The following is a 25,917-nucleotide window of genomic DNA, read 5'->3' as shown; positions in this document are numbered from 1 at the left end:
TCTTTTAGAAGAGGAATTCATGGTTATTTCCTAAGCACCCCACCCCTGCCACCCCAGAGAAGTGATGACCCTGACATTTATGTTGCAAGATTGTCCAGCATGCCAGCACAAGGATATGTCCAGATGTTGGAGCAGGGGAAAAGGAGAGTCTTTGAACACATCCATTTGATACACAGGAATTAATTGTTCAAGAACTCAGTTGAGACATCTTGATATTTCAAAGCAGAGCAATGAACAAACTGAGCTCAGTTCAAATTCCTCCCACATAAACTCTAGCTTCCAGAATCAGAATATTGCCATGTACTGGCCCAAGAAGATACAGTCTGTATTGAAAGCTATAAATGCAAAGAATGAGTGGCTTTATTTAATCAACTTTATCAGTTACTCATCCCATTTAAAAAAGTACAGGTATTGTACACATGATTTTTATGCCCAGCTTATTGGCATTGATTATCATGTAAGAGGTGAATGACATAATAAAAAAGGTTTTTCTCCCTGATTTCACACACATGCCTGTAATGTGAGCACAGGACAGGCACACAGACCATACATATTTGAACAGCCCTTAATTAATAAGCCTCTACATACAGGTATGGAAATGAACATTTCTCTATTCTTAACAGGATTCAGTTCACTGGAATTCAGCTTCTGGATTTAGTTTGGTCACTCAGAACAAAGTGTGTTTAGATCAATTATAGTCATGTATTTATCTGAAGCACAGGAATAGTGTGGTCTTCTCTACTGACCATACAGTGTAGCTGAGAAGTTAAAATGCCATATTAATCCCCAAAGTGTACTGCAAACAGTACTGTCCTAATGAGAGGCTAGGTGGAAAATCATACAATTTTTGAGATAAAGTGAAAACTTTAAGAGAAATGTAAGGCAAGTTTCTGAGAAAAAGAGTATTTATTTTGAAATATATTTATCTATATTGTATAAATATATTTTCTAAAATATCAGAAGATAATTTTGGTGAAAAAAATGGTTTGTCAGAGGACTATAACATTTTGCCTGAAAATTCTGAAGACTAAATTGAATCTTTCTGGGTCAAAAATGGCAGAAATTTCATGTCATCTTTTTAGTTTTTTATTTGCTTCTTTTAGTCAAAATTCTGTTAGGAGATATGGGGGAAGAACATAGAGATGAATAAGTTGAGGTTCTTATCTATCAGTAGCTCACAGGGAAGATAAAACTATCTAGTCAAGAAGGAAGAAAAAAGAAAAAAGAAGCTTTAGGGTGGGTGCAAATAAAATACTCCAAAGCCACAGAGAGTTCTAGTTGAGGGAAGCAATGGGAAGGCTTCATGTCACAGGTGGTCATGACCAGTAGGTGTTGGCCAAGATTTATGGTAAGAAGAGGTGTGCACTCCTGGCAAAGGGTGCACAACAAAAATGAAACGGTATTTTTGCTAAGGTAGTGTTCCCCAAAACACATGCCATTTAGCTGAATACCAACTGGTATTATATGAAAGCTCTGCCTAGAGTTACCAACTACAGCATGACAGGTAAATAAAGAGAAGACTGTGGAAAGAACTGGGCAAAGGTATGCACAACTCATGAGGAACTCCCTAAAGCAAAGTGGGAGGTCAGAAGTAGGCCACTAACAGAAGGGAGGAAAGTGAATAGGCCTAGATTGTGGATTTGAGAGGAATGGGAACCTCTGCAATGGATATCTTGGAAATGCATGAAGCATAAGTGCCACTGAGAGATGAATAAGGCTGAAGACAGCCAACATGGGATCTGACATGTTAGCAGCAATCATCATTCCACTTTCATGACTGTGCTGCTGTGCGTCCACCCCTGGCTGTTCCACTTCATGCTCTGGTAATACAAATGAAAGCAATACTAAGAACCTGTAAGTTCCCAATATTTATTCAAAGGCAAGACTGAGCTGAAGGCACACTTGTAAGCATAGGTGGGTGTTGAGAGCTATAGAGGCTGCAGATTTAACTTTTAGGTGTTCCTTACAAATTAGGTGGTCAGAGACCAAAATGGCCCAGCCAGGCAGGGAAGACTACATGTTTTTAAGCTAGGAGGAAAATTTGGGTGCATATCACAGAATAATGGATGTACAGAAAGGGTCTGTGAGGTCAACAGTAATTGTAATAATGACCATGATCTCTAAGAAATGATCAATGTAAATGGTAAGAAATATTGCAACAGTGAATTGGAAAATAATTATAGATTAAGAGGTCAATAAGGAAAGAAACTGTGAGGAGCTTTTACACACACTGAAGAATGAGCATGCAAAGAGTAGCCAGTGGGTTGAGCAGGTCAAGGCTGCTTTCCATGTAAATTCCTGTTCAAAGATATTCCCCCAGGCAAGCTCAACTCCAGTTGCTCCAAATGAGAACTGTCTCATCTATAAAAGATCAGGACCATCCATCAAGACTCCATTAGTATCAGGTCCTGGAACATCATACTGAAGGACACATCTTTGTGGTTGCTAACAACACACTGGGGAAAGATTGGAAAGCAGCACCACACACCAGGGAAACCATGACCAACTCCTGAGTCTTGTGTTCAGCATTAGGAAAATGGAACTTCTTGGTGGGTACTTCATTAGAACCATGAACAACAAGGCTTCCTTCATATCTGACCTAAGGAAACCTAAAACAATCACAGAGTTAAAACAAACAATGAACAATGAAAGAATCGAATAACAGATTGGAAAGAATGAAGCAGCAAAATGAGAGGTCAAAAGGGAAAGGAATGATTCCGGGTAATCAAGAGTCCTGCACAGACCTTGAGCTGCTCCTATGCTCCAGGGATATGAGTACACAGGCCCAGGTTGGGACTCTGTTAGGAGCTTCTTGGGTAAGGTGGGAACACAGCATCTGTATGGGACCCTCCACCTCTGAGAGCTATGATTTGAGAGCTAGACATGGTTTCCCCTTTGGGAAGTTCACAATCCCATAGGAATTATGAATTGAGATAGTGTGTTTGAACTTGTGTATTTATGTGTGAGATATCAAAGTGGGTGACAGATAAAGCTGTTAAAAATTGTTTTGAAAGACAATAATTTTCCTGTTGGGGGAAACAATACTACCTGTATCATTTGCCAGAAACATTGAGGGATCCATGAACTAACATAAGCACTTCTCATATGCTCTATGGCTCAGAAGAGAATATGGGAAGCAGGAGGCAGGGTACTGTCCTCTAGGAGCACATAGCTCTACATGGGCACTAGTAGGGTGGTGTTAAGGAGGGGTCACTCTGGAAATGGCTCAATGAATCTGGGTTAGTTTCCTGAAAGGTAGGAGAAAACAGATTTACACTCTATTTTTTAAGAGCCTGAGCTAGATACAGAATATAATTTCCAAGTGGTGAGAAAGTCCCCATGGGGAACAATACAACATCTATAAAGTAGGGTGATCACTTAAAAAGGCCCATATATACAACTGATCTGTTTCTGATTTAGTTATGAGATTAAGAAAAATAACAAATGAATTGAAGAGAAGGGGTTTAAAAGCCCAGAAACATTTGATTTGGGGGGATAAATTCAATAGCTGTGGCTGACGTTCTGAGCTCAGTGCTCAATGTACAGCATGTAATTCTTGTAATGATTTTATGAGGTCACACTTTATCCTAGTTTTACAGAAAAACTGATGAAGTCTTACTGCTTTTCTCAAGCTCACCAAGGTCAAAACTAGTACTGAAATTCCACTGTGGTTCAGGAGGCTCTACAGGACCTAACCTGCTACTCTTGATTACTCCAGCTTTTTTCTTTGCTCCTTAGACTTTGGCCATAGCAGATGTCTTTCTTCAGACTCTTGAAGCTCATGTCTACCTTAGAGATGTTGCCCTCTCTGTCTTCTCTGCTTAATGCTTACTGGGAGGGCTGGTCTGCCATTAGGCATCAACTTGGTTGTCACCTCCCTAGGGAGCCTCTCCATCCACCAGAATCATTATGTAATATTCTATCTCTAATAATTTTCCTTGCCTGAAGTCATCTCTCTTATATCAAAATAGTTACTCCAGCTTTCTTTGATTAGTGTTAGCATGATAAATCTTTCTTTATCCCTTTACTGTTTTAAACTATAACTTGATAGTTAAAGAGGGTTTCTGGTAGACAACATAGTTGGGCTTTTTTATGTTTTAGGTAATTGGTAATCTACCCTGATTTTTTTTTTTTTGGGTATTTTTAGGTGCTAGAGATTGAACTCAGGGTATGCTCATGCTATACATGTGCTCTAACACTGAGCTACACCTTCAGCCCTCTGTCTTTTAATTAATGTATTTAATCATTGACAGGTAAAGAAATTATTGATGTAGTTAGATTAATCTATAGTATGTTTTGGTATTTTAATTTTTGTTTCTTTTTTTTTGTCTTTTACTCCTTTTCTGTCTTCTCTAGTATTAAATGAGTATTTTTATACAATTCCACTTTTAATTCTCTCATAGCATATCAATTATAATTCATATTTTAAAACTAATTTTGGAGGCTGTTGTAAGTTTGAAAATATTGTTATAACTAACCCAAGTCCACTTTCAAAAACCACTACACTACTCAAAGGCAGTGGAATTACCATTCCCAATTCCTCATTATCATCCTTGTAATATTGCTGTCATTCGTTACCTAACTCTAATCATTGAACACTTGCTGACTTGACATGTTTCCTATGACTGGCCACAGTAATATCTTTCTTCAGACTTTTAAGGCTCATATCCACTTGAGTGAGATTTTGCCCTTGGAACACACTATTATCTATCAGGCTAATTAAGAATAAGAAAAATAATAAACTTCATTTATTTCTTCTCTAAATCTCATCCTTTCTTTATGCAAATGTGTTTCTTCTTTTTGATAAATTTAACATTAATTGCAAGGTCGACTGAACACAAACTCCCTCAAATTTTGATTATTTGAGAAAGTCTCTTTTAGTTTTGAATGATAATTGCACTAGATGCAGAATTCTAGAGTAGTGGTTTCTTTTCTTCCGATACTTTATATATATATCATTCTACTTTTTCTCCTTGTTTACATGGCTTCTGAGGAGAAATCCTATGTGATTCTTATCATTGCTCCTCTGTAGTAGTTTTCTTTACTTTGGCTTCTTTCAAGATTTTTCTTTGTCCCCCCCCCCCCAACTTAGTAAATGATATGCCCAGATGTAGATATTTTGGTATTTATCCTCCAGGTTTTTCTTGGATCTACGGTTTGGTTTCTGCTATTAATTTTGAATATTTCTCTGACATTATAATGTCAAACATTTCTTCAAGTTTTCTTATTTCTCCTTCTTGTATTCCCAATATGTATAGGTTACACTTTTTTTCCCCAATTGTCCCACATCTCACAGGTCTCCAATGCTTTTTTCCCCCAAATTTTTCCTCTGCATTTCAGTTGCAAGGTTTCTATCGATACATCTTCAAACTCACAGTTCCTTCCCTCAGCCACGTTAGCTAAGCCTGATAAATGCATTCTTTATTCCTGTCATACAGTTTTTAAGCATTCCTTTTAATTATTTCTTAGTTTCCACATCTGCTTACATTAGTCACTTTTTCATTAGTGTTCTTGGCATATTAATCATAATTATTTTAAATTCTTGGTCTGATAATTCTCAAATCTTTGCTAAGTCTGAGTCTGGCTCTCATGCTTGTTCTCTCTTCAAATTGTGGTTTTTGTCTTTTAGTATGCCTTGCAGTTTTTTGGTGAAAGCTAGATATGATATATCAGGTAAGAGGACCTGAAGTAAACTGGGCTTTAATAGATTTTACATTTCTCTGGCTAGCACTTAGGCTGTCCTTACTGTTTTCCATAGTTGTTGATATAGGTGTCAGAAGCTAAAATTTCTTTGAATGTCCTTGCTTTTTTTTTTTTTGTCTTACCCCTACATCAACAGGACTTTTGCATAATACACATCTGAAAGACTTGGAAGAAGAGGTGCATTCTAGAATCTAGGATTAGATCTTGGTCTTTTAGTGAGTCTGTATCCCTTGGCCATGACCTTCACAAGTACTTCTCAGTTGATTTTTTTTTTTTTTTTGGTGGCCCTCACTTAGGTGAGATAGGAAGTCTAGTTTGAGCTAGAGTTGAGTATTTCCCTTCTTCCAGGTCAGACAGGCTCTGTGAAAACAGTTTCTCTTGAGAGCAGGCTTCATTAAGAAGAAAAAAAAAAATGCTTTGGAAAACAGCTATTCTTCTCCCCTCCTCTGTCAAAGCATGAGGAATTTTTTTTTTTTTTTCTCCCTCTAGCCTTTATTATGACAATCTATTGGGCTCCTAGAGGGAGTGTCCCTCACTCACTTGACTTGTCCATACCAAAAACCTATAGCAATTGGTCAATTATAGTTGAACTTTTCCTATCCTGCTATTGATTCCCTAGGGGTTTCTGCTCCTAGACTTCTGTTCTAGAAAGCTGTAATTCTCTGTATCTACATGTCTGTCATTCCAATTTGGGGTCAAGGGTTTTCCCTAAACTTCAATTCCAGGGTGAATCCAACAAGAGTTGTTGACTTTCATTTTGTTGTTTTCTTGTTGCGAGGATGGGAGTGATGCCTGCCAAGGTACTTTCAGGTGGGACTGGAAATTGGAAAGCCCCTATCTGAACTAAAGTAGCCTCTTCCTTCCCATCCTCATCTTGTAACAAATCTGGGGGAAAAGTGGACATCAAAATGGCTCTGCCCAGTCTTTGTAGTTTTTAAAAATCTTCGTGTTTTATGTGGAATTATTTCCTCATACCCACCAAAAAGAAGAGCTATGGAAGCAGAAGCCTGCTCAGTACCTATATCACCTTTTCACCTCTGCCTTTCAGTCATCTCCATGAAGCAAAAGACAGTCACAACAGATCTCATTCTATAAACATGAGAAGAGACAACAGATTTGTTAATATCCAGTAGTCATACTCTTGGGAAGCAGGCAAGCTAGAGCAATTGTGGCTGCTTCATGCTAGACTTTGTGTCAAGGACAAGAATCCAAACTTTAATAAGGGAAATGGCCCTTAAGTAAGTAGTTGAACCAGAAACTGTCCAATAAGAATAGTTTTACAAAGATGAGGCAAGGCCATTTTGATATCACTGCCTATAGCACAGAGGAAGCAATCAGACCAGAAGAAACTCAAATGGGAGCACAGAAGGATGATACTGTTCATTCTACTAAGGAAGACTAATAATGAGTTCTCTCAACTTGTAACAAATCTTGGGGAAAGGGGGCCATCTTAATTCCAAAGAGGAAAGTCAAGGAGCCATGTGTGGTCTAAAATTGCTTGGTATTGTCAAATCCAGTTAACAATGATAACTAAAAACAAACAAATAAATAATATAAGAAAGGAGAACACTTTCCTCCTTCTACCTTTAGTAACATCATGCTTTACAAAGTTTATTTAAATTATGTTCTTAAACAAATAAGTGCTCCTTTGCTATGGCTTCAATAAAAGCAGTCCAGTAATTGGTGAGGTAGAGCTTTGATCAAAGTAGTCATGAAGAACAAAAAACAGTAAAAAACTTAACAACAACAAATCAGTAAATTTCAGAAAGTACATCCTTGAGAACGAATTCTCTAATTCCAGGGTAGCAGGTCTAGCTTCCTTTTCACAATGGAATTCTATATGCTCCTAACACTCCAGTTGAACAGCCTGCTGCCTGTGCACCTGTGAGTGGGAACTGCATGAGAAGGGGTCTGAAGAACTTGCAGATGCCAAAATCCACGTAAGAAACAGGAGAATGATACCCAACTTTTGAGGAAAACCAATTGAGAAGGAATTCTCAAAAGCTGAATTATTGTGAAAGATAAAACAGGAGCTAGGAGGTAATTACTAACAAGCAATAGATTTTCTTCCATCTATATTGAGGCTTATCATATAAATAAGTGTTCCTTATTACTCTTTGGCAACTGCTTATGGGTGATTCAGTCATTTAAAAACTCGACAAAAGGGATTACAAAAATCCCTGGCAACCAGAGAATTCCTCTAACTAGAAGTGGTGATAAATTATAGAGATATTTGATTTTAATATAACATCTGCAAATGACAGATGCATTTTCATATAGTTTCCAGTGCCATTCCTTTACTAAAAATAATGCTAATAACAATAATAATAAATTATGAAAATAGAACATACCACAAAAATTCATTTTAGTTGTTCAGTAAATTCTAATTTTCAATTATCTTTTCCAAATACATGTTTCTTTGTATACTCAAAAGCTAACTGACTTCCCTTAGAATTCCCCAGAGTATTTTAAAGTTCATTTTTTAATTCAAAAAAGTTATTTGGTTGGGATTGGGATAGATATTTAAGAAAACGACACATTTGAAATAAAAAAAAAAGAAACTTACATAAGTGTGTTGCAAAGTCACATACTCTCCTTATATAATGAGGCCACATGAGTAACCTAAAAATAGTTCCTTTCAAACACAAATACCAACACTAGGCTCCTCTTGACCTCATACATGCAAGTAGTCTTGAGACTTCTGGCACATTAGCCTTCTGCCAGCATCTCTGGGTGTGTGCTCCAGAAAAAGGTCCTGGACTGTGTCATCCTAAAGAGGGATACATGTCCAGGGCCACTATGTATCTGTACATGTGCGTACACATACAAATATTGCCAAAGCTGCAAGAGGGTCAGATATCATTTGGATAGAACCCTATTAAGAAAAGTTCTGGGCATCTAGGACAAGAGAACCCAATCAGCTTTTTAATCCCTGAAGGGACTGTAGAGAGGCCTTAATCCCTATCCTGAATTTTACAGTTGATAAAACAAAGGTCCAGAGAAATTCAGAGACCTGCCCAAGACACCCACCCCCTAGCGGCCGCCTTGGAATTGGATTGTTGAGGTCTCATCTTCTATTATCCTTTCCTTCTTATATTCTCAGAAATGATTGAATCATCATTATTTTTTTCTCCCATGCCACATCTACCAAGGTGAGTAAGTAGAGTGTGGAGGACATCAATTCATTTTTCATTTATAAAAGTGACACTCTGGTTGAGGTGATGAGGAGGGACTCTTTACCAAAATTTCCTTTTGTCTTATTCCTAGCCAAGGCTACTTGAGAATATCTTTCCTTTGGTCAGATGGTTACCAGTCAGTCACTAATGAGGGCAGAGATAAATATGACCCCAAATACCACAACTCTCACAAATTCATAAAGGCAAACACTATATAAACACCGATATCGCCTTCTAGACATTGAAAGATAGGGAAAGCAATATGGGTACTTACTGTAGTGAGGGGGCTTTGTGAATTATTTTCCTAAAAAATGAATGGGACATTTTCACAAACCCCTTAAAGTCACTTACTTTCTGCCACACATGCCAGCCTTCCCTGGATAGCTGACTTGGTAACACAAGTAGGAAAAAAACCCCCTAAGTCTGACAATAATGCATTTTGACCAAAGGACAACTGTGTCAATATTTATAGAAACAGATTTACTTTGAAAGTGATTTAACAATGAAATGATGCTTCAAAGCATGCTGCTTTAAAAAAAATTTTAAAAAAGGAGTTCAATACAATGCTCAAAAAGTAAGCAGGCCCCTTCAGCCGTGAGGGGTTTATGTACTCCCACAAGCACACTCACAATTCAACATAACATTTCACAAATGCTGTATATTATTAAGAGGCCAATTCTGCCAGGCACATAATTTGTATATTTAAGGGAGGTGTATGGAATGAAAAAAGCAAAATATGTTGAATTTCAAAGGACTTGGAAGCAATGCTGCCTGTGAGCTTGTATTACAAATAGCCCTACATTATTATATACGCTATTAATGAGACTGAGTGAATGAAAGTACAATTTGAATATGCATGACTCTATCCAATAAGCAGGACTTTTGTTTACTGATGAGGTTCCCCCCTCTCCTAAAAAAGGATTAAAATCATTCTGAGAGAAGTATGGTTGACCAGAGATCAGTAAAATAAATATATTTAGACCACCAGATCATACTGTCTTCAGATGAAATACACAGGTGCTATGAGAAAGCCTTTGACTCCGCCTACTATTTCTGAAACTTACATATAGGCTGTCTTCCTAAAAGGAATATTCCTCAACTTCAACCAGCTGCATCATTACAATCTCTAGACAAAAATAATGATTTTGGTGGAGACATGTAAAAGTAGGCGAGGTTAAATAAACCTTTTGAGTACAAAGCCTTCACTTCTATAGTACAGAGCACTAGTTAAAAGACTGGGGAATGGGTAAATTATTGCACCAAATGGCTGAGAATTAATCTCTGCTGACTAGCTGTAATCTAACGAGGCGGCTGTGTCCCAGGGAGCCCGCAGCATGTCCCTGGCGGTATGTGCAGTGTGTAGAGTCTGCGTGGCACCCTTTGTCCTAGCTCACAGGCGGCCTTTCCCCTCATTGTCCATAATATCCTCATGCATCTGGGACGCGTGGAATGCATTCATACTAACAGACTTACCATTGTTTTCTCTTAGAAGCTTTGTTGAGCAAAGACTGCATCACGGTTACTGATAATTATATTGCTTAATTAATCAAGACAAAAAAAATTTGCAAATCATTGCCTGGTTGCCAAGCAGGGAGATAAAAAATGACAACAATACAAGCTGAAGCAATATAACAAAAGTAACAGCTATCTGATCAGAAATTCTTATATAATGAAGCTATTAATGCTAAATCGGTTAATGTTAACATTGCTCCAGGTGTCTCTACTTAGATGCAAACAAAAAGGCTAACATTATGGATATAAAAGGCCAAATGTTGCCATGGATTCTGTAACCTGATAGAGAGGACAGCCTTTTCATTTGATTAGGGAATGCAATTTAAATACCAGGGACTGAAGCCAAACAAACAGACTTTCCCTCCGAAAGCCTCTTGCATTCACCCTGGGGTCAGTGGTTGGTGAACAAAAGGTCAGCCACACTTGCCCTGGAAATGTCTGGATTAATTTTATTACATTGTAATGGTTTGTACTTTAAATGTAGGGATAACACTAAATTTCCAGTTGCCCATTATTCTCTTCTTCCCTTTAGGCTTTTTGAATTAAAATACTAAGAAAGCAATTTGCTCAATTCATCCTTGTCAGAATTTATGACCAAATTTATAAAATTTACACACATTTTGTAGGAAATTTTAAAAGGTATGTTAAAGATTGCTTTTATGCATTTTATACTACTTTTTAAAAAATCACCTTGACACTATTAAGAAAATTGAAATGCCTTTTGTGTTATTTATTTCAAAAATAAAGACAACATTTTAAGGACATTAAATGACATTTCTAGAGGGCATATTGAAAAATGAATTAATAAAGCCAGTTAATCCAAATTAAATATTAAAGAAACATATTTTCTAGTTTGGAAAGCTACAAAATACTAAATTTATTGGTTCTGTAATATTAAAATTTTCACTTTAATTCTTAAAATTAAAGTAGTGCTTTTTGTGAACAAATAAAAATGTGAGTACCATGCCATTTCCTTATAGTATGACTGAAAACATACACAAACTTCATATCTCTCAAGTAAAGATAATACAAATATTCAATGTAAAATTTTGGCATCTTTATTCCATGAATAAAAAAGAGTTCTCCTTATATCAGGCTGTGAATCAGCCACAGTGGGACTTTCCTGGTGGGAACTGACCCACATTTACCTAGTTTGAGAATTAATCTACGTGTTAAACTTGGAATTCATTATTGATTTTATTCCTGTGAGAGTAACAAAAAATACCAATAGAAATGATAATGATATAACAATTACAACAACAGCTAACAAAGTAGCTTTTTCTCTGGACCAGGTACAGTTTGAAGCACTTTTTCCTTATTAGCTTATTTAACCCTTACAAATGTAACAATTTAGATTTGAAATCAATTTGAACAATAAATTTCAGTGATTTATTATTTTGAATATTAAAAATAGACAGCTTTTAGAATGGTAAGTTTGATCTCCTTCAGGAGAATAATTTAGAATGAAAATAAAAATTATATTTAATATCAAACTGAAAAATAGAGGTCATTTTTCTTAAGGAGTGGGTTTAATATGCTAAATGTTTAATTTAAAAATTTTTAAAAACATCTTAATAATTACAAAACCAAAATAAATCACTGTATAAAGCACTGTTAAAATACCACTAAAGGCATGATAAGGATGAAAACTGCAGCCAATTTAGTACATGGGATCCAGACCATTGGATTGTTCCAGCCATTCTGGTGATCAATACCAACAGACATGGCTGAATTGATTCTGTGATAAGGTGCTTCGATTGTTAATACCCATCACATGGGCTCTGCTGTAGAGGCTAAGTCTCTTTGCAGACATGGCTGCTATCCTTCAGGACTGACCTCTCTTAGCACAGTCCAGGTTCGTCAGACAAAGTTGGATTCTATATCCACATTTATCCCTAAAATGCTAGTTGTGAAAATGGGCTTTCTTCAACTGTTATTATTAATCAATGTGTCCAAAATTTAAAATTATAATCTTTTAAATTACAAAATTTTCAAAACAAGATATTTTTTTAAAAATCATAAATTTCTTTGATTTTCATAGGCCTGGTAATACAATATGGAATTTTGTGCTTATAATGAAAGATACTTTGCAAATCCCAATTCATATTAAATTCTTATATGGCACATATAATTTGGAGATATGTAAAAAATCTAGCAGTTGGGAAAAAAGTCCCCTTTAACATTATCATATGTTTTGAGACAGTGAATTATATGATAAATGGTCTGGGCAACAACGTGGAGAAAACATACCTCAGGTTTCTTCGTTATGGCTATAAAGAACATGTGATTCTTCATTGGGTAAATAATGATTGAAACATCTCCAAAGGCGGTTGGGATAATACCCCTGCGGTAGTCCCTGGAGTGTTCAGACCAGACAATGTGGACCTCGTCATTCCCCAAGTGACGGAGCTGCAACAGCAAATTGGCTCTTTATTAATCAAGGTGATAACAGTAGTTTATGAGGGGTCATGGTTTACAAATTGAATTATAAAACACAGAGGAAAAAACTTTTACTACCTAAAAGGCTACAACACTGAAGTCTTCTACGAGGATTTTAAAAAGCACAATTCTGTGAAAATACCACTTACCTTCTATGAAATACATATGGTACTAAGAATCATATCCAAGCACTGAGGATGTGTTGTGGGCTGGATGGGCCCAAGACCTTTTCAAGGATTTTTTAAATGGAATTGTACCTCTGCATTGAAGCCATATGCTTTATATGGCTGAGTATGTTTCAAAAACAATTAATGATACGAGTTTTTTAATCCATATTACATTAGCCTCTTAATGGTTATTAACAAAATAAGAATATAAACATAAGAGAATATAAGGCATTATAACACAATTGTTAAAAAACATAAAAGAAACTAGTCTTGTGACAAATCTTTAAGAAAAAGAACATATAAAATTATCTTTATTTAGGAAACTAATAAATGTTAATTAAATTTCATAGGAACACTAGAACCTAGCATTGACAAAGCTCCTTATCATACAGACAGTGTGTTTAATCTTCCCACTAACTCTCTCAGGTATACTACACCATCTTTATCTCCTCTTACCAGGAGGAACCATGTGCTCAAGAAGTCAAAGGTTGTGCCTATTCAAGGTTGCGTGAACAATACATGTGGAGTGGGCCTGGGAACGTTGGCTGGAGCTTCTGGTTCAGAGTATTTGTTCTGTTCCCTGGATATCTAAGTCTACACCAAAAGCTGCTTTGTTGCCATCACTCAAGCAGTTTTGCCCACTTGTTTTATCATCTCATACATAAAGGGTCTATAAAGTCCCCAAACAAATCACAGACTTCTAGTCATTTTGAAGAGGCCTTAGCAGATAGGTCCAGGAAAGGACCCTCTGAGAGTTTTTCCAGGGTCCAACTCTTGTTAAAGCCAAGAATACTCTTGGTAAATCTCCTGAGTGATAATCACACTCTACCAAGCTGGAGAACACTGCATATGACATCAGTTGAGAAGCCTGAAAGCATGACTAAAAAAAAAAAAAAAAAAAAAAACTAGGTTATAAAGATAAAAATGTTGGACCAAACTGAATTCTAAAACTGAAGGCTGACTGGTGAAAGTCCTTTTGACACCCACTGTGACCGGTGAAGTTTCTGTTTCTGACTTGCAGCAGCAGCAGGACATTACCTATCAACACAAACAAGCATTTTTTTGTTTGTTTGTTTTCTTATCTAATAGTGGAACATCAAAAGTGACCAAATAGAGATATTGTGTTTCAGTCTTGTCTCAGACCAAAAAAAAAAAAAAGATACTCTGGAATACTCTGTATTTAAAACATGTTAGAATAAATACTATTTTCTTTACAGTCTATTTGGCCACAAAGGGAAAATCCAAGGTGACTCTAATGTGGCCTCTCTTCTATTTATAAGGTTACAAAGGGAAGTTGTTTGCTGTGATGTCTGCTTATTCTTCACTCTCTCATACTTCTGGGAATGACTGTACAAGTCATTACTTAAAAAATATCTGCATCTGTCCCTTCATACCTACACTGAGGGTGCATGATTCTATTGTGTCTGAGGATGGGCTCTAGGACAAGTGCAATTGCAGGAGTTGAACACTTGATGTAGATGATGACTTTCTAAATTCAAAATTACAGTACATCTTTTTCTTCTTTCCCCACTCTCCCACAGCCCCCTCACAAATATTATAGCTAAAATAAGAGCAGGCAAAAGGCATATCCAGCCCATTACACAAATAGTTTAAAAACAAAAAACAAACAAACAAAAAAGACAACACTGAATTCTCATAATAGCCCTGGTAACCCTGGACATCTCACTTCATTCCCATCATTATTTCATTTCATTGTTTTATAGTGAATGGAGATCAAACCCAGGGCCTCACATTTGCTAGGCAAGTGCTGTTCCCCTGAGCTACACCCAAGCTCTACTTCCATCTTAGATACTATACCTTCGCCTTCTTTCTCCTTCTTAATAAACTATGTGAGGACCTTACAACAGACTCCTACAACTAATTCTTTTTAGAGTAAAAACACAGCAGCCAACACTGTCAACAACACAAGCAAGATAGGCAGGTTTCCACATTTTAAGAGAAATGCGCATAGTATCTAACTGAAACTCTGACAGGAATTTGGAGCATTAGAAGTTAATCTTGAGAAATGGGGTTGTTCTGGAGCTCAGAACTGCAGCCCTCATCCTGAAAAGATGGTGACATTGGGACCCATTGGTATAACAATGGCACAAACATCTGAATGGGAACAGCTCACCTACCAAAAACTTGGGATGTTACTCTGGATGCCAGCATCTAATACCTGTGTAGCTCTTTGATCCACTGTAACTGAAGTGATAACAGTGATTGCTGAAATTTCGCTGTTACTCTCTCCTTTATAAACTGGTTACTCAATCACATAACCCAAGTAAGCCTCTCCTAATTTTATTTGCAACTGTATTCTAGAGCCACAACACAGGGGATTAGTATCCCACTAATAGACCCTTCCTTCTAGTGTGGTGATTCTATAATTTAGGAGGAGCTGTTTTTGTGCGATAATAATGCAGTACTCATCATTTCAGTGCTGCTTTCAATGTCATGCACCTCAGACTTCTGGAAGCATTACAATTTAATTAACTAAATCACAAAACTAAAAGCTAAGGCCATGGGACCAATTGGCTGATAAATCTAGAGCATAAAGCAAAATTACACCCTCTTCTGCCTATGACAAGAACACAAGTAGGTAAGACAAATAAAATTGATCTGGACAAAGTGTTCACCATGTTATAACATAACAAAAACCCTAGAAACCTTAAAGTCTTACTCTATTTAAAGGAGATTTTAGTATGTTACTTTGTGAGTTTTGCAGAGTTTTGATTAGGGGCCCTCCAATTAGAAACCCACCTGCCATTCGGCTCAGGGCACACAAGTCAAGTTGATCTGATGTGTGTGTGATTCAGGGGGAGACTGATGAGTCTCCTACTGGCATGGAGCTGGCATTCACACTGGTCCTTGCTTCCACTGCACAACAGACTGCAGAAAGCCCTAATGTTCATTGGGCTTACAACAAATGCCCACTTCTTCAGTCTCAAGAAATCAAGCCCATGTGCTGCCACTTCTTGTCTTGATAGAGTTCTAAAGTCCCTCCACCCGAGCCATTGTGCCTGCTGCTGCCAGGCTGCACGCCACTGGTGACACTGGTCATGGTCCACACCTAATAGGCTGACCTCCTTTCCCTACTAATTGCATTACATCGCCAGCTGGCTCCAGAAGGAGTCGTCTGTTTGATTGAAGAATTCCTGCTCCTCAGTGGGCCCGGCTGCTACTTTTACTAAGTAACAGTCAAGCCTGACATCCCCATTGTTCAGCTGACAGTGTGCCCATCCTAAAATCTAAGTTTTATTTGTAAATTAACCAAGAAACTTCCTGCCAGAACAGCACTGCCTGGAGACTGATAATGTGGGCCTTTCATCCCTTTTCACTCGTACTGTATCACTGCCAATTTGTTTTTTATGCGGCTGGCCAGCCTGAGGCTATAAAAGCCTTGTAAGACATAAGTGCAATTATAGTCCTGGAGTCAAATGAATTGGACAAATCCAATAGCACAGCTCTGTCCCCACTCTGCAAACCCCTACAGCAGTTAGATTAGCTGTGAAAAATCTAATCTAGCTAGAGCTAACAAATATCTGCAGTGAAGGATCAAGAGTTCAGTATGGGGTTGCAACCGGATTGCAGAATTGAAAAAGTCCCCCCATGACAGGGGCAGAAGAGAGCATGAATCACTTTAGAATTTTGCAGCTCATTTTTAAGCTGTTAGGAACAATTTAGTTAGAATAAGACAAGGAACTGTGAGCCTTTGTTACTATGATTTTTAGTCTAGCTGTGAGACATCCTGTTGTAGAGAGTTTATTGCTAATGATGCTAAACCTTAGAGCTGCAAAAGGTATCAGCTGAATTTTGATTATTATAGTAGGGAATCTTTCAACCAGGCCAAGACTTGGAACATTATTTATAGCATGACATTTTGGTCAAGAAAACAGTATGTCTTTTCTCATAAAAACAAAACAAAACCATGCCTCTTTACTTAAAGAAATACCTTCAAAATAGTTTGTTATCTTTTAACAAAATAGCTTTCTACCATAAGAAAATTAATAGAATATGGTGACACATTTGCAGAGTAGCATAAATTTACAAGGTACCTCAACTTAAAAACAAACAAACATGATCATGCCTTCAGGGCTCAGTAAGCTGCACTAGACTTTGAGATACCAGAGAGGTCCCAGGGGATGAAGTCCCTTCCACTAGGGGAAGCCATCAGAACCTAAGACTTGGAGGTAGTTCCTCCAATGCCTGTGGGAAACAGCATGTGGTCCACACCTTTTGTTGTGGGGCTCTCATTTTCTGAAAGACACTAAACCATGTGGGACTGAGGGATGAAAGCCTGATAAGTTTCTCAATGCAAATCAGGCTTTACACACATCTGAGATACTTGATCACTATGAAAGTTTTCTGTGATTGAGCCATGACTTGAGTTTTGATACCCCACATGCACTGCTTCATGTATACCAGGTACATAGTCCAGATGTCTGTTGCTGCAATGGTGAAAAAACAAAACCACAGAGAAATAAAATATAAAAGGTACAGTAGGACCTATCAGCTATTGCTCATCTGACTAATGGGGGAGGGGAAAACAATCAGTTAAACCAATGGGCAAAGCCAAGGGCTGATGGTCATAGAGATCTTACCACGTACCATGCTGAATTTTACAGAGCATCCTCTCATTCACTTTGCTCAACTACCCTGGGACATAGGCTCTGCTTTTAATCTTATTTAATAGATGAAAAACAGGCACAGGTGGATAAAATAACTCAACACATACTTGAGCTCAGGTCCACCTGTCTGCAGAGTCTGGCTCTAACCCCATCCTTAGACTCCCCATTTGTTGGTCTTAGCACCTAAGGTGCTATACTCAGTTCCTTGCATGAGAACAGATGAGCACAAATCACAGCTGTTCTGGGATGTTTCTCTCATCTGGAAACTTACAGGAGTGGCTTCCTTATCAGACTAAAGTATTTTTTCTATTAAGGTGCTCTTCACTCCTAACACAGGGTCACCTGAGGTGAACAGCCTGGTGGTTGGAAGGTAAAGGACCATGTTTCCCTGGGTGAGTTCACTTGGGGCACCAGGTTTCCTTTGAATTACAGGGAAAACTGACCATAGGGCCAAAGCTCAAGGAGAATGAAAGGTACCCAACAGCAAAAATGGATGGCTAGGCAGCAGCTCATCTGTATTCCTCATTTTGGCAGATGCTACCAACTCACTCCTAGCAAGCCTGTGGTGGTGGCGGGCTTCTTTCCCAGAGCACCATTAATACTTTTGTCACAAAGGCCATTACACATTGCAATCTTTAACAGCTTATGAGGTAAACTATATTATTTTCTGTCAGGTGATATGAATATGAGAGAAGATCCCAAAATAGCAATATTTTAGACCCTTCCTCTTCCTAATCCTTAATATTGGGTCTTAAGTTTGTGCCAAGTTGGATTTTAGATTCACCACAAGTGTAGCCTGGGGAAGAGCAACACTGAAGTTGAGTCCCAAGGAAAGCAGTCTCAGAGCTTCAGGACCTGGTCTTAGTCCCGTCCTAAGAGGGCCTCCCCTATATACCAGAGGAGCTAAGGATGGTCCCCAATGAGGGCCCTTACCTTTTTGGTAAGTGAATCATCTGAGTCTGATGGCATCCGAGTGGAAACATGGAAAATCACTTCCACAGTAGAGGTAGCATAATAAGGGGCTGTCTGACCAGTGCTGCCATTGCGCTGAAGGCCACCCATGAACCCACAGTGGGTGGAGAGATCCACCTAATAAAGATCACATAGAAAGAAAAGACTGAGGGTCAAAATTGAGTTGTGAATGTGAATTTAAAAAAAAAAAAATGATTTTCACTTCATATCTTTTTGAATACAAACTTACAATATAAAACAAAATTAGCCAATGCTAAAATATTAAAGAAACAAAGAACATTAAAATTAAAATTGCTCCATATTCCTAAATATGGAATATCTAAAGAAAACTACTATCAAAGTTCTGGTATATATTTCTCTAACTTTCTGGTACCTATTTTTGGTATATATTTCTCTAAATTTTTCCATATAGGCATACAAATATACACAGGAGTCCCCACTTACCTTTGGGAGCTATGTCCCAAGACCCCCAGTGGATACCTAAAAGTACAAACAGTACCAAACCCTACAATACACTAGTATTTTCCCCTATATACCTTTGATAAAGTTTCATTTGTAAATTAGGCACAGTAGAGATTAACAATAACTAATAAACCAGAATAATCATAGCAACATATTATAACTAAAGGTATGTGATTTTGGTGTCTCTTTCTCTTTTTCAAAATATCTTATTACACCTTCACCTTTTCACTTAAAGAAGCATTTTATGGCTTCTCTATGGGATATCAGAATGCCAGCACCAAGAACCTTGCACTCTGGGGCCAATACATATACACACAAACACACACAGTTTCTCCACTGATGGATTTGTGGGGCTTTTTGTTTTTTCAAACCAGACGGAACACTCAAAGGAGTGTTTTTCTAAGATGTTGTATCAAGGGGTACAGATATTACACAATTTAGTAGCTATCACTAAACTGTTTCTCCAAAGGGTTATCACAATTTATACCATTGCCAAAAGTTTATGAGTCATAATTCATTTTAAGTTATGGTGTGAATGCTCACTTTGTACCTAAATCTAATTTTTTAATTTGTTGGGGGAAGAGGAAACCTCTGGGGGAAAGATATGGTTTTTTTAGCTAGGAGGTATAGTCTTGTGTGTGGTTTTACAACACACCATCTTTTATCTTGTCCCATTTTTCTTTCAACACACAGCCGTTTCCCCTGTGTGGTGGGCTCCCGGGACTCAGGGTCACCAATGATTCTTTCTTTATCATTCTTCTTTATCATTCTTTCAGTATTTTTTCTAAACTCACACACAAGAAAGAAGTAGAGAAGTCTCTTCTGTGCCAAATAACAATCTACATACATTCTGGATTAATGTTTTGTTTTCTTAGTTGAGAATGTATGATTTAAAAACTATATTAATTAAACAACAAATATATTCTATGACAAATAAGAAGTAACCTTATCAGCAAGAACAACAAAGATTTATTGGAAGTGCAATAGCTCTTAGACTAAAACCTACTTGGCTCTTCAGAAAGCGTATGATCCTAACCTTGGTGTGCTCTTGCCCTGACCCTAGTTCTATAGGAGTCCCCTTGCTAACACTGAACTCTCAGAGATAAGCTGTGCTTATGTACCCAGAGTTTCTCCTTACCACAGATAACTAGGAAACCAAAACAAAAGGAAGAAAATTATTTTAGATATTTTGATTTCCATTTTATCAACCTTGAACTCTTCATATTCTGGGGAAATATTTTCCTTTAGACTTATGTTTCTAGGGGAGAGAGATATGTGTGTGTGTGTGTGTGTGTGTGTGTGTGTGTGTGTGTGTGTATGAGAGAGAGAGAGAGAGAGAGAGAGAGAAAGAGAGAGAGAATATATTTTTTAGCTGGCTGCTGTAGTGCATGCCTGTAATCCCTGATGCAGGAGGATCACAAGTTTGAGAAAAGCAGCAGCAACTTAGTGAAGCTCTAAGCAACTTAGCGAGACTCTGTCTCAAAATTAAAAAATTAAAAAGGGCTGGGGATATAGTTCACTGGTAAATAAAGCATCCCTGTGTTCAATCCCCAGTGGCGCCCACCCCCCAATTTTTTAAGAAGAAAAATAAAAAAAACCTACAAAATTTTCAGTTATCAATCATCCTGGGGAACTATGTTAGGGAAAAAAGTTGATGGGTAAGCCACCATAGCTATTATATTTTATTTTCATTTCAACTTTTGACTTCATCCAACTCTTCCTTCATCTTTTTATTTGCCAAGTTATTGATTTGTTCTCTAAAAGCTCCATTTCATGGCCCAAACCATTGTTTCCTTGCCCATATTTGTTTTCTCTTACTATAAACCACCTATGACTCGGTGAGTCCCTCTGACTATTCTGTTTTGATACAAAGCAAATGAAAAAATACAAAGTGGAAAGTTAAGGGGAAACAAAAGTTCATGTATAAAGTACTAAAAGTTCACGTATACAGCAACTAATAGAAGATGTCAAATTCAATGTTCTCTAGTTCCTGAACTAGAGAACACTTTTTATTCAAATAGAGGTACTGAAGCCAGATTTAAAGTTAGGTAGTCAGTATAGTTAGGCTATATTTGACTATAAAAACACATGCAAAACCATATGTAATTAATATCTAGCTTATATACATTCGTAAATATAGTTAGTCAATAAATACCTATTGAATGAAAGTAATTACCTCCCATCCAAGACCAGCCACAAAATCTTCATATGCTTGGCTTCCTCTTTCATTGGAGAGGATTGAACACTTGTCTTCTTGACCTTCGGCAATGTAAAACACTGCAATTTTGTGTGTCTCACGGCTGTTAAATTTTTAAATTAAAAGGAGTTAGACTTCTCATGTATAAAGTTTTATTTTGTTGCCCAAATCAGCATAACTCTCATTATTGAGCTCACATCTATTGAGAACTTCCTGATCTCATTTACTCTTTGCAACTGGGGATACTCTTTGCAAAAAGGGCTGGGGATATAGCTCATTGGTAAATAAAGCATCCATTTTATCTACCTTGAACTCTTCATATTCTGGAGAAATATTTTCCTTTAGACTTATGTTTCCAGGGGAGGGGTGTGTGTGTGTGTGTGTGTGTGTGTGTGTGTGTGAATGTGTGAATGTGTGTGAGAGAGAGTATTATCATATCACCTGCCTTGCAGAAGTGGTTGGAAGGAGACAAAGGAATTTAAATAAAAAGCATGAAGGGCAATGGGACTAGGAACTAGATCAAGGCAGTCTCGTTCCTAGACTACACACTCAGACATTAAATATACTGAACCACAGCATGTTAGAGCATACCATTTGGTAAATTCTTTTCATTTTTGTTAAATAATATCATCTTTTAAAGCATTTCAAATAGATATCAATTATGAGTAGATATATGTACATACCCCAGCATACCCACAGGTAGTCACTTTCTACACCTTGAGTCACTTTCTACACTTGGTAGGTCCTTGATTCTATAAGATATGCCAAGATATGACTTTAGGAGAAAGAAAAACTTCTTCCAAGCAGCACATACTTAGGTATTTTCTTTGTGAAAGAATGTACCACCCCTGTCTGCTGAATTCTGAGGGTATCTGGTAAGGGGAAGAGCTGTCCAAGGAAACCTTTTTTGGTCACATAAATCCTTTATCATTTTGCTCCATGATAGATTTTGGAAAGTTTACTGTTAAAGCAAGTGAACATGATATGCATTTTGAAGAAACAATCCCTGCTTTTTCATCTTTTGTACGTGTAGCCTAGGATTTGAACATAGTTGGAGCTCAGCTAAATCTCTGCTAAACTGACCAGATAAATGATGGTATATTTGAATGTCTTAATAACCACTTTCTATGAATACTGTGGAATAAAGTGCCAGAATAAGTAGACCACTGTCAAGGAATCTGGTGATAAAGAGGAGATGGAAACACTTTTTATTCAAATAGAGGTATTGAAGCCAGATTTAAAGTTAGGTAGTCAATGTAGTTAGGTAAATCGGGTCTAATATCGAGTGAAATCTAAAATGGAGGCCATGAGAATGAATTCCCGGAAAAGTTGAGCAACTCTTGAAATGTTAATGAAGTCCAGGAAACAGCCCCCAACAGATTTGAAGATAGCCCATCCCAAAGAAATGTTAATGAACAGCCCCAGCAGATTTGAAGATAGCCCATCCCAAAGAAATGTTAATGAGCAGCAAACTTGAAGATGCTGCCTCAGGAGTCCTTCCTGCCCAGATTACTTCTTTGGCCCACCTGTGTCCCACCCCTTGGGCCTTCCCACCTACATTCCATCACCGAAAACTATAAAAAGGGGAAACAACCGCACTTCCAGGATTCCATCTTTTGGGTCCCCTTCTTCCACCTGGAAAGTCTTTTCTGCTGTCCTTTAATAAACTTCTATTTTCCACTCTAAACTTGCCTCAGCGTGCTTCTCTGGTGTTATACTTCAACATTGGGGAAGCAAGGACTCTTGTCACTGGTCAACAGCGGTAACAGTACCATCCATGACTTTTACTATAGTTTCTTTAGTATTAGAATACCACTTCCAGAGCAGTTCTACCCTTCTCCTCACTTTTGCTAATAGTCTGAAAAATCTCATAAGAAAAAATATCAAGTGCCTAAACAATACAGAAATGTTTCTATTGTCTAATTGTTTAATATCTCAAAAATCTAATCTGATTAAACATTCATATTGCTAGAATTGTGAGCCATTTTTAAATAAATTTTCTAATATTTCCTTCTGTATGGGTTATTTTTCCACTTCATAAGCATGAGTAATGAAGCTCAACTGAAAAGCTATATAAATAATTAGAGAAGGAAAGTTTTTTCTTTCTAGTCATTTAGATAACTATTCATTTTGCCCCATAGTTTTCATGTAATAAACATTTAGAGGAAAAATTAGAAAAACTAGAAAAGAAGGAAAAAAGACTTATAATTTGAACATATAAGCAAAGAATATAGCTATTACCATTTTAGAATGCATTTCTGCACAAAAATATAAACTGTGAGAAACTACTACATTCTGTCTTGTAACTAATTTTTACACTTAAAATATTTATGGACACTTTCTGGACTGGGGTTGTAGCTCAGTGGTAGCTCACTTGCCTTGTATGCCTGAGGCACTGGGTTCAGAATTGAGTACCACATTAAAATAAATAAAGATATTGTATCCATTTACAACTAAAAAAAATTTTAAAAAATACTTATGGACACTTAAAAAATTGTGGTAAGAGATATATAACAAAATTTACTGTTTTAGTTATTTGTAAGTGTGCCAATTTTAGATCATAGGATTCTACAATAAAGTTATTCATGACTATACAACATTGTATTATATTAATAAACCATAACACAAATCCTCATTTAGGGTATTTATATTTTTTTATTTAATATTTTTGTAGTTGTCAATGAATCTTTTTTTTTTTTAACTTATTTATATGTGGTGCTGAGAATTGAGCCCAGTCCCTCACATGTGCAAGGCAAGCGCTCTGCCACTGAGCTGCAGTCCCAGCCCCTAGGGTATTTATATTTTAAAAGATATTTCTGCATTATCTTTAATATGTTTTTGAAATTAATCTTTAATCTTGATGATAGTTTCACAAGATTTTTATTGTCCTTAAAATAAATTCATAGAAATAGAATTTCTTGGGGCCTATCCATTGTTAAAGCTTTTGATACATGCTGTCCTGCTGCTACCAGGAAAGCAAGAAATTGCATGAGCATGCCCTGTGGGGTGTGACTTATGATGGAAACAGGTAGCTACAAGAAGGGAGGATTTTTATGTTGAAGAGGCTCCCAAACAGGAAGCCTGTCCTCATGGAGTAAGGAGCCCCTGAAATTGCCATACTATTTGTTGCCCTGAGTAACAGGGAACACCAATAAAAAGCACCTAGAATATTACTGGCTTATCTCAGATGGCAATGATAATAGATATCCTAACCTTTGACCTAAAGGACTGTCTCAACTAAAGGATAAAAAAATACAGTTACTCAATTTCTTTCTATAGCTCTCTCTATATATATTTAAAAGTCTTTGACATTTAGTTTCTCCCTGTTCTATAGACGCTACATACATAAAACAGCCTCAGGTTTATCTGAAATGTTTCTGCTTATTCTCCTTAAAGTCCAGGCTTTTTCCATTATAGCGGCTCCTGGGTCCTTGAGTCCTAATTAACTCAATGGTAGAGCACAGAGAACTAAGCTGGGATGACGGTCTGACTGATGTGGGTGTGAGGAAAGGTGACCTTTAGTTGTAAACATTCATCAAATTTCACATCCTCCAAAATGTTAGCACCGCAGAGAGCCTGCTAGGATGCAGACACTGTGTCTGGCCTTATTAGAGCCAGGCTTTTGAAATGGTAATTACAACATCAACAGCACTTCATATCCATAAGCTGCACAACCAATGCATGAAGGAACAGGTAATTCAGGAACACACAAACATAAAATCAACAATTTCCCCTTCCTCATTAGAATGCATTTTTCTTTCTTATTAGGAAGAGACCAGAATAGCTATTTCCTTGTGCTGTCACATTAAACAGCCAAACAAAGAAAAACATGATTTTAACATCCACCTCACCAGATGGTGGCAAGAAGACATTCGTACTTAAAAAGAAGGCCCACTGTGATTTGTATGTATGTTCATCATACTATTAGATGTAACTATCTTTATTGTTAACTTCATAGTATTATAGACCACAGTAGCATGACAGATTCTCCCTTTCCTAAAAACATGTTAAGAAGAATCTAAGCCTTGAAAATAGAAATCATTAATATCAGAAATAGAAATTTCCTGAAAGTTGAGGGACAGAGTATGTTCTTGCCTACAATCTGACCAACCTACAGGACAGTCTAGATTTCTTATAGCTACAGAATCTCAGAATTAGTTCCAGTTTTTTAAAAAAGAACTTTGAAAATACACTTTACCTTAAAATAAGTTGATACACATTTAGATGTCAAGAAGACACTAAATCCAGGAGTTGGGGTTTTAAGTGAAGGTTAATCAAGGGGCAGAGAATTGCCAATCAGCTATCCAAAGCCATATTTTACTGCAACAGCACCCCAGGGAGCTAATTCAATTGTACCTCATGCAACTAAAGTGCATTAACACTCCACAAATTGGCCCACAATTACAAGATACCAATGTATTCACTTAATACTAAGGAGTAGGGAATAATTCAGCATATACTTAAAAAGCTGAGATTGGGATACTTCAGTATTTAATATTTAAGTATTTAATACTGAAGCACAAGAGGAAGAAGGAAGTAAATCCCTGAGTCCTTCAGAAGAAACCCCTCAAGGAAAATTTCCAGAGAACTTGATCTGTATTCCTCTAGAGAGAAAATAACAACAAGAAGCAGGAAAATGAATCCAATAAAGAGCTATCTGA

The 25,917-nt window shown here is 37.1% G+C and overlaps 1 protein-coding gene across 6 annotated transcripts in view; it reads right to left on the bottom strand.

The window, feature by feature from the left end:
- Positions 1-25,917, bottom strand: part of Ralgapa2 (Ral GTPase activating protein catalytic subunit alpha 2) — a 325,786-nt gene that overhangs the window by 92,472 nt on the left and 207,397 nt on the right. For all 6 annotated transcript variants that reach the window (XR_011706732.1, XM_027955724.2, XM_071608693.1 and 3 more), the window contains 3 exons: positions 21,236-21,359; positions 18,559-18,714; positions 12,642-12,800 (listed from right to left, as the gene is read on the bottom strand). Coding sequence is in view for 5 of the 6 variants with exons in the window: in XM_027955724.2 (XP_027811525.2) it covers positions 12,642-12,800; positions 18,559-18,714; positions 21,236-21,359 (439 nt within the window). In the remaining variant the exon portion in view is untranslated. The remainder of the gene's footprint in view (positions 1-12,641; positions 12,801-18,558; positions 18,715-21,235; positions 21,360-25,917) is intronic.

This window comes from Marmota flaviventris, chromosome 2 (assembly GCF_047511675.1).
Source record: "Marmota flaviventris isolate mMarFla1 chromosome 2, mMarFla1.hap1, whole genome shotgun sequence".
NCBI lineage: Eukaryota > Metazoa > Chordata > Mammalia > Rodentia > Sciuridae > Marmota > Marmota flaviventris.
Note: the sequence above shows the minus strand (reverse complement) of the source record. Positions and strands in the feature narration are given on the sequence as shown.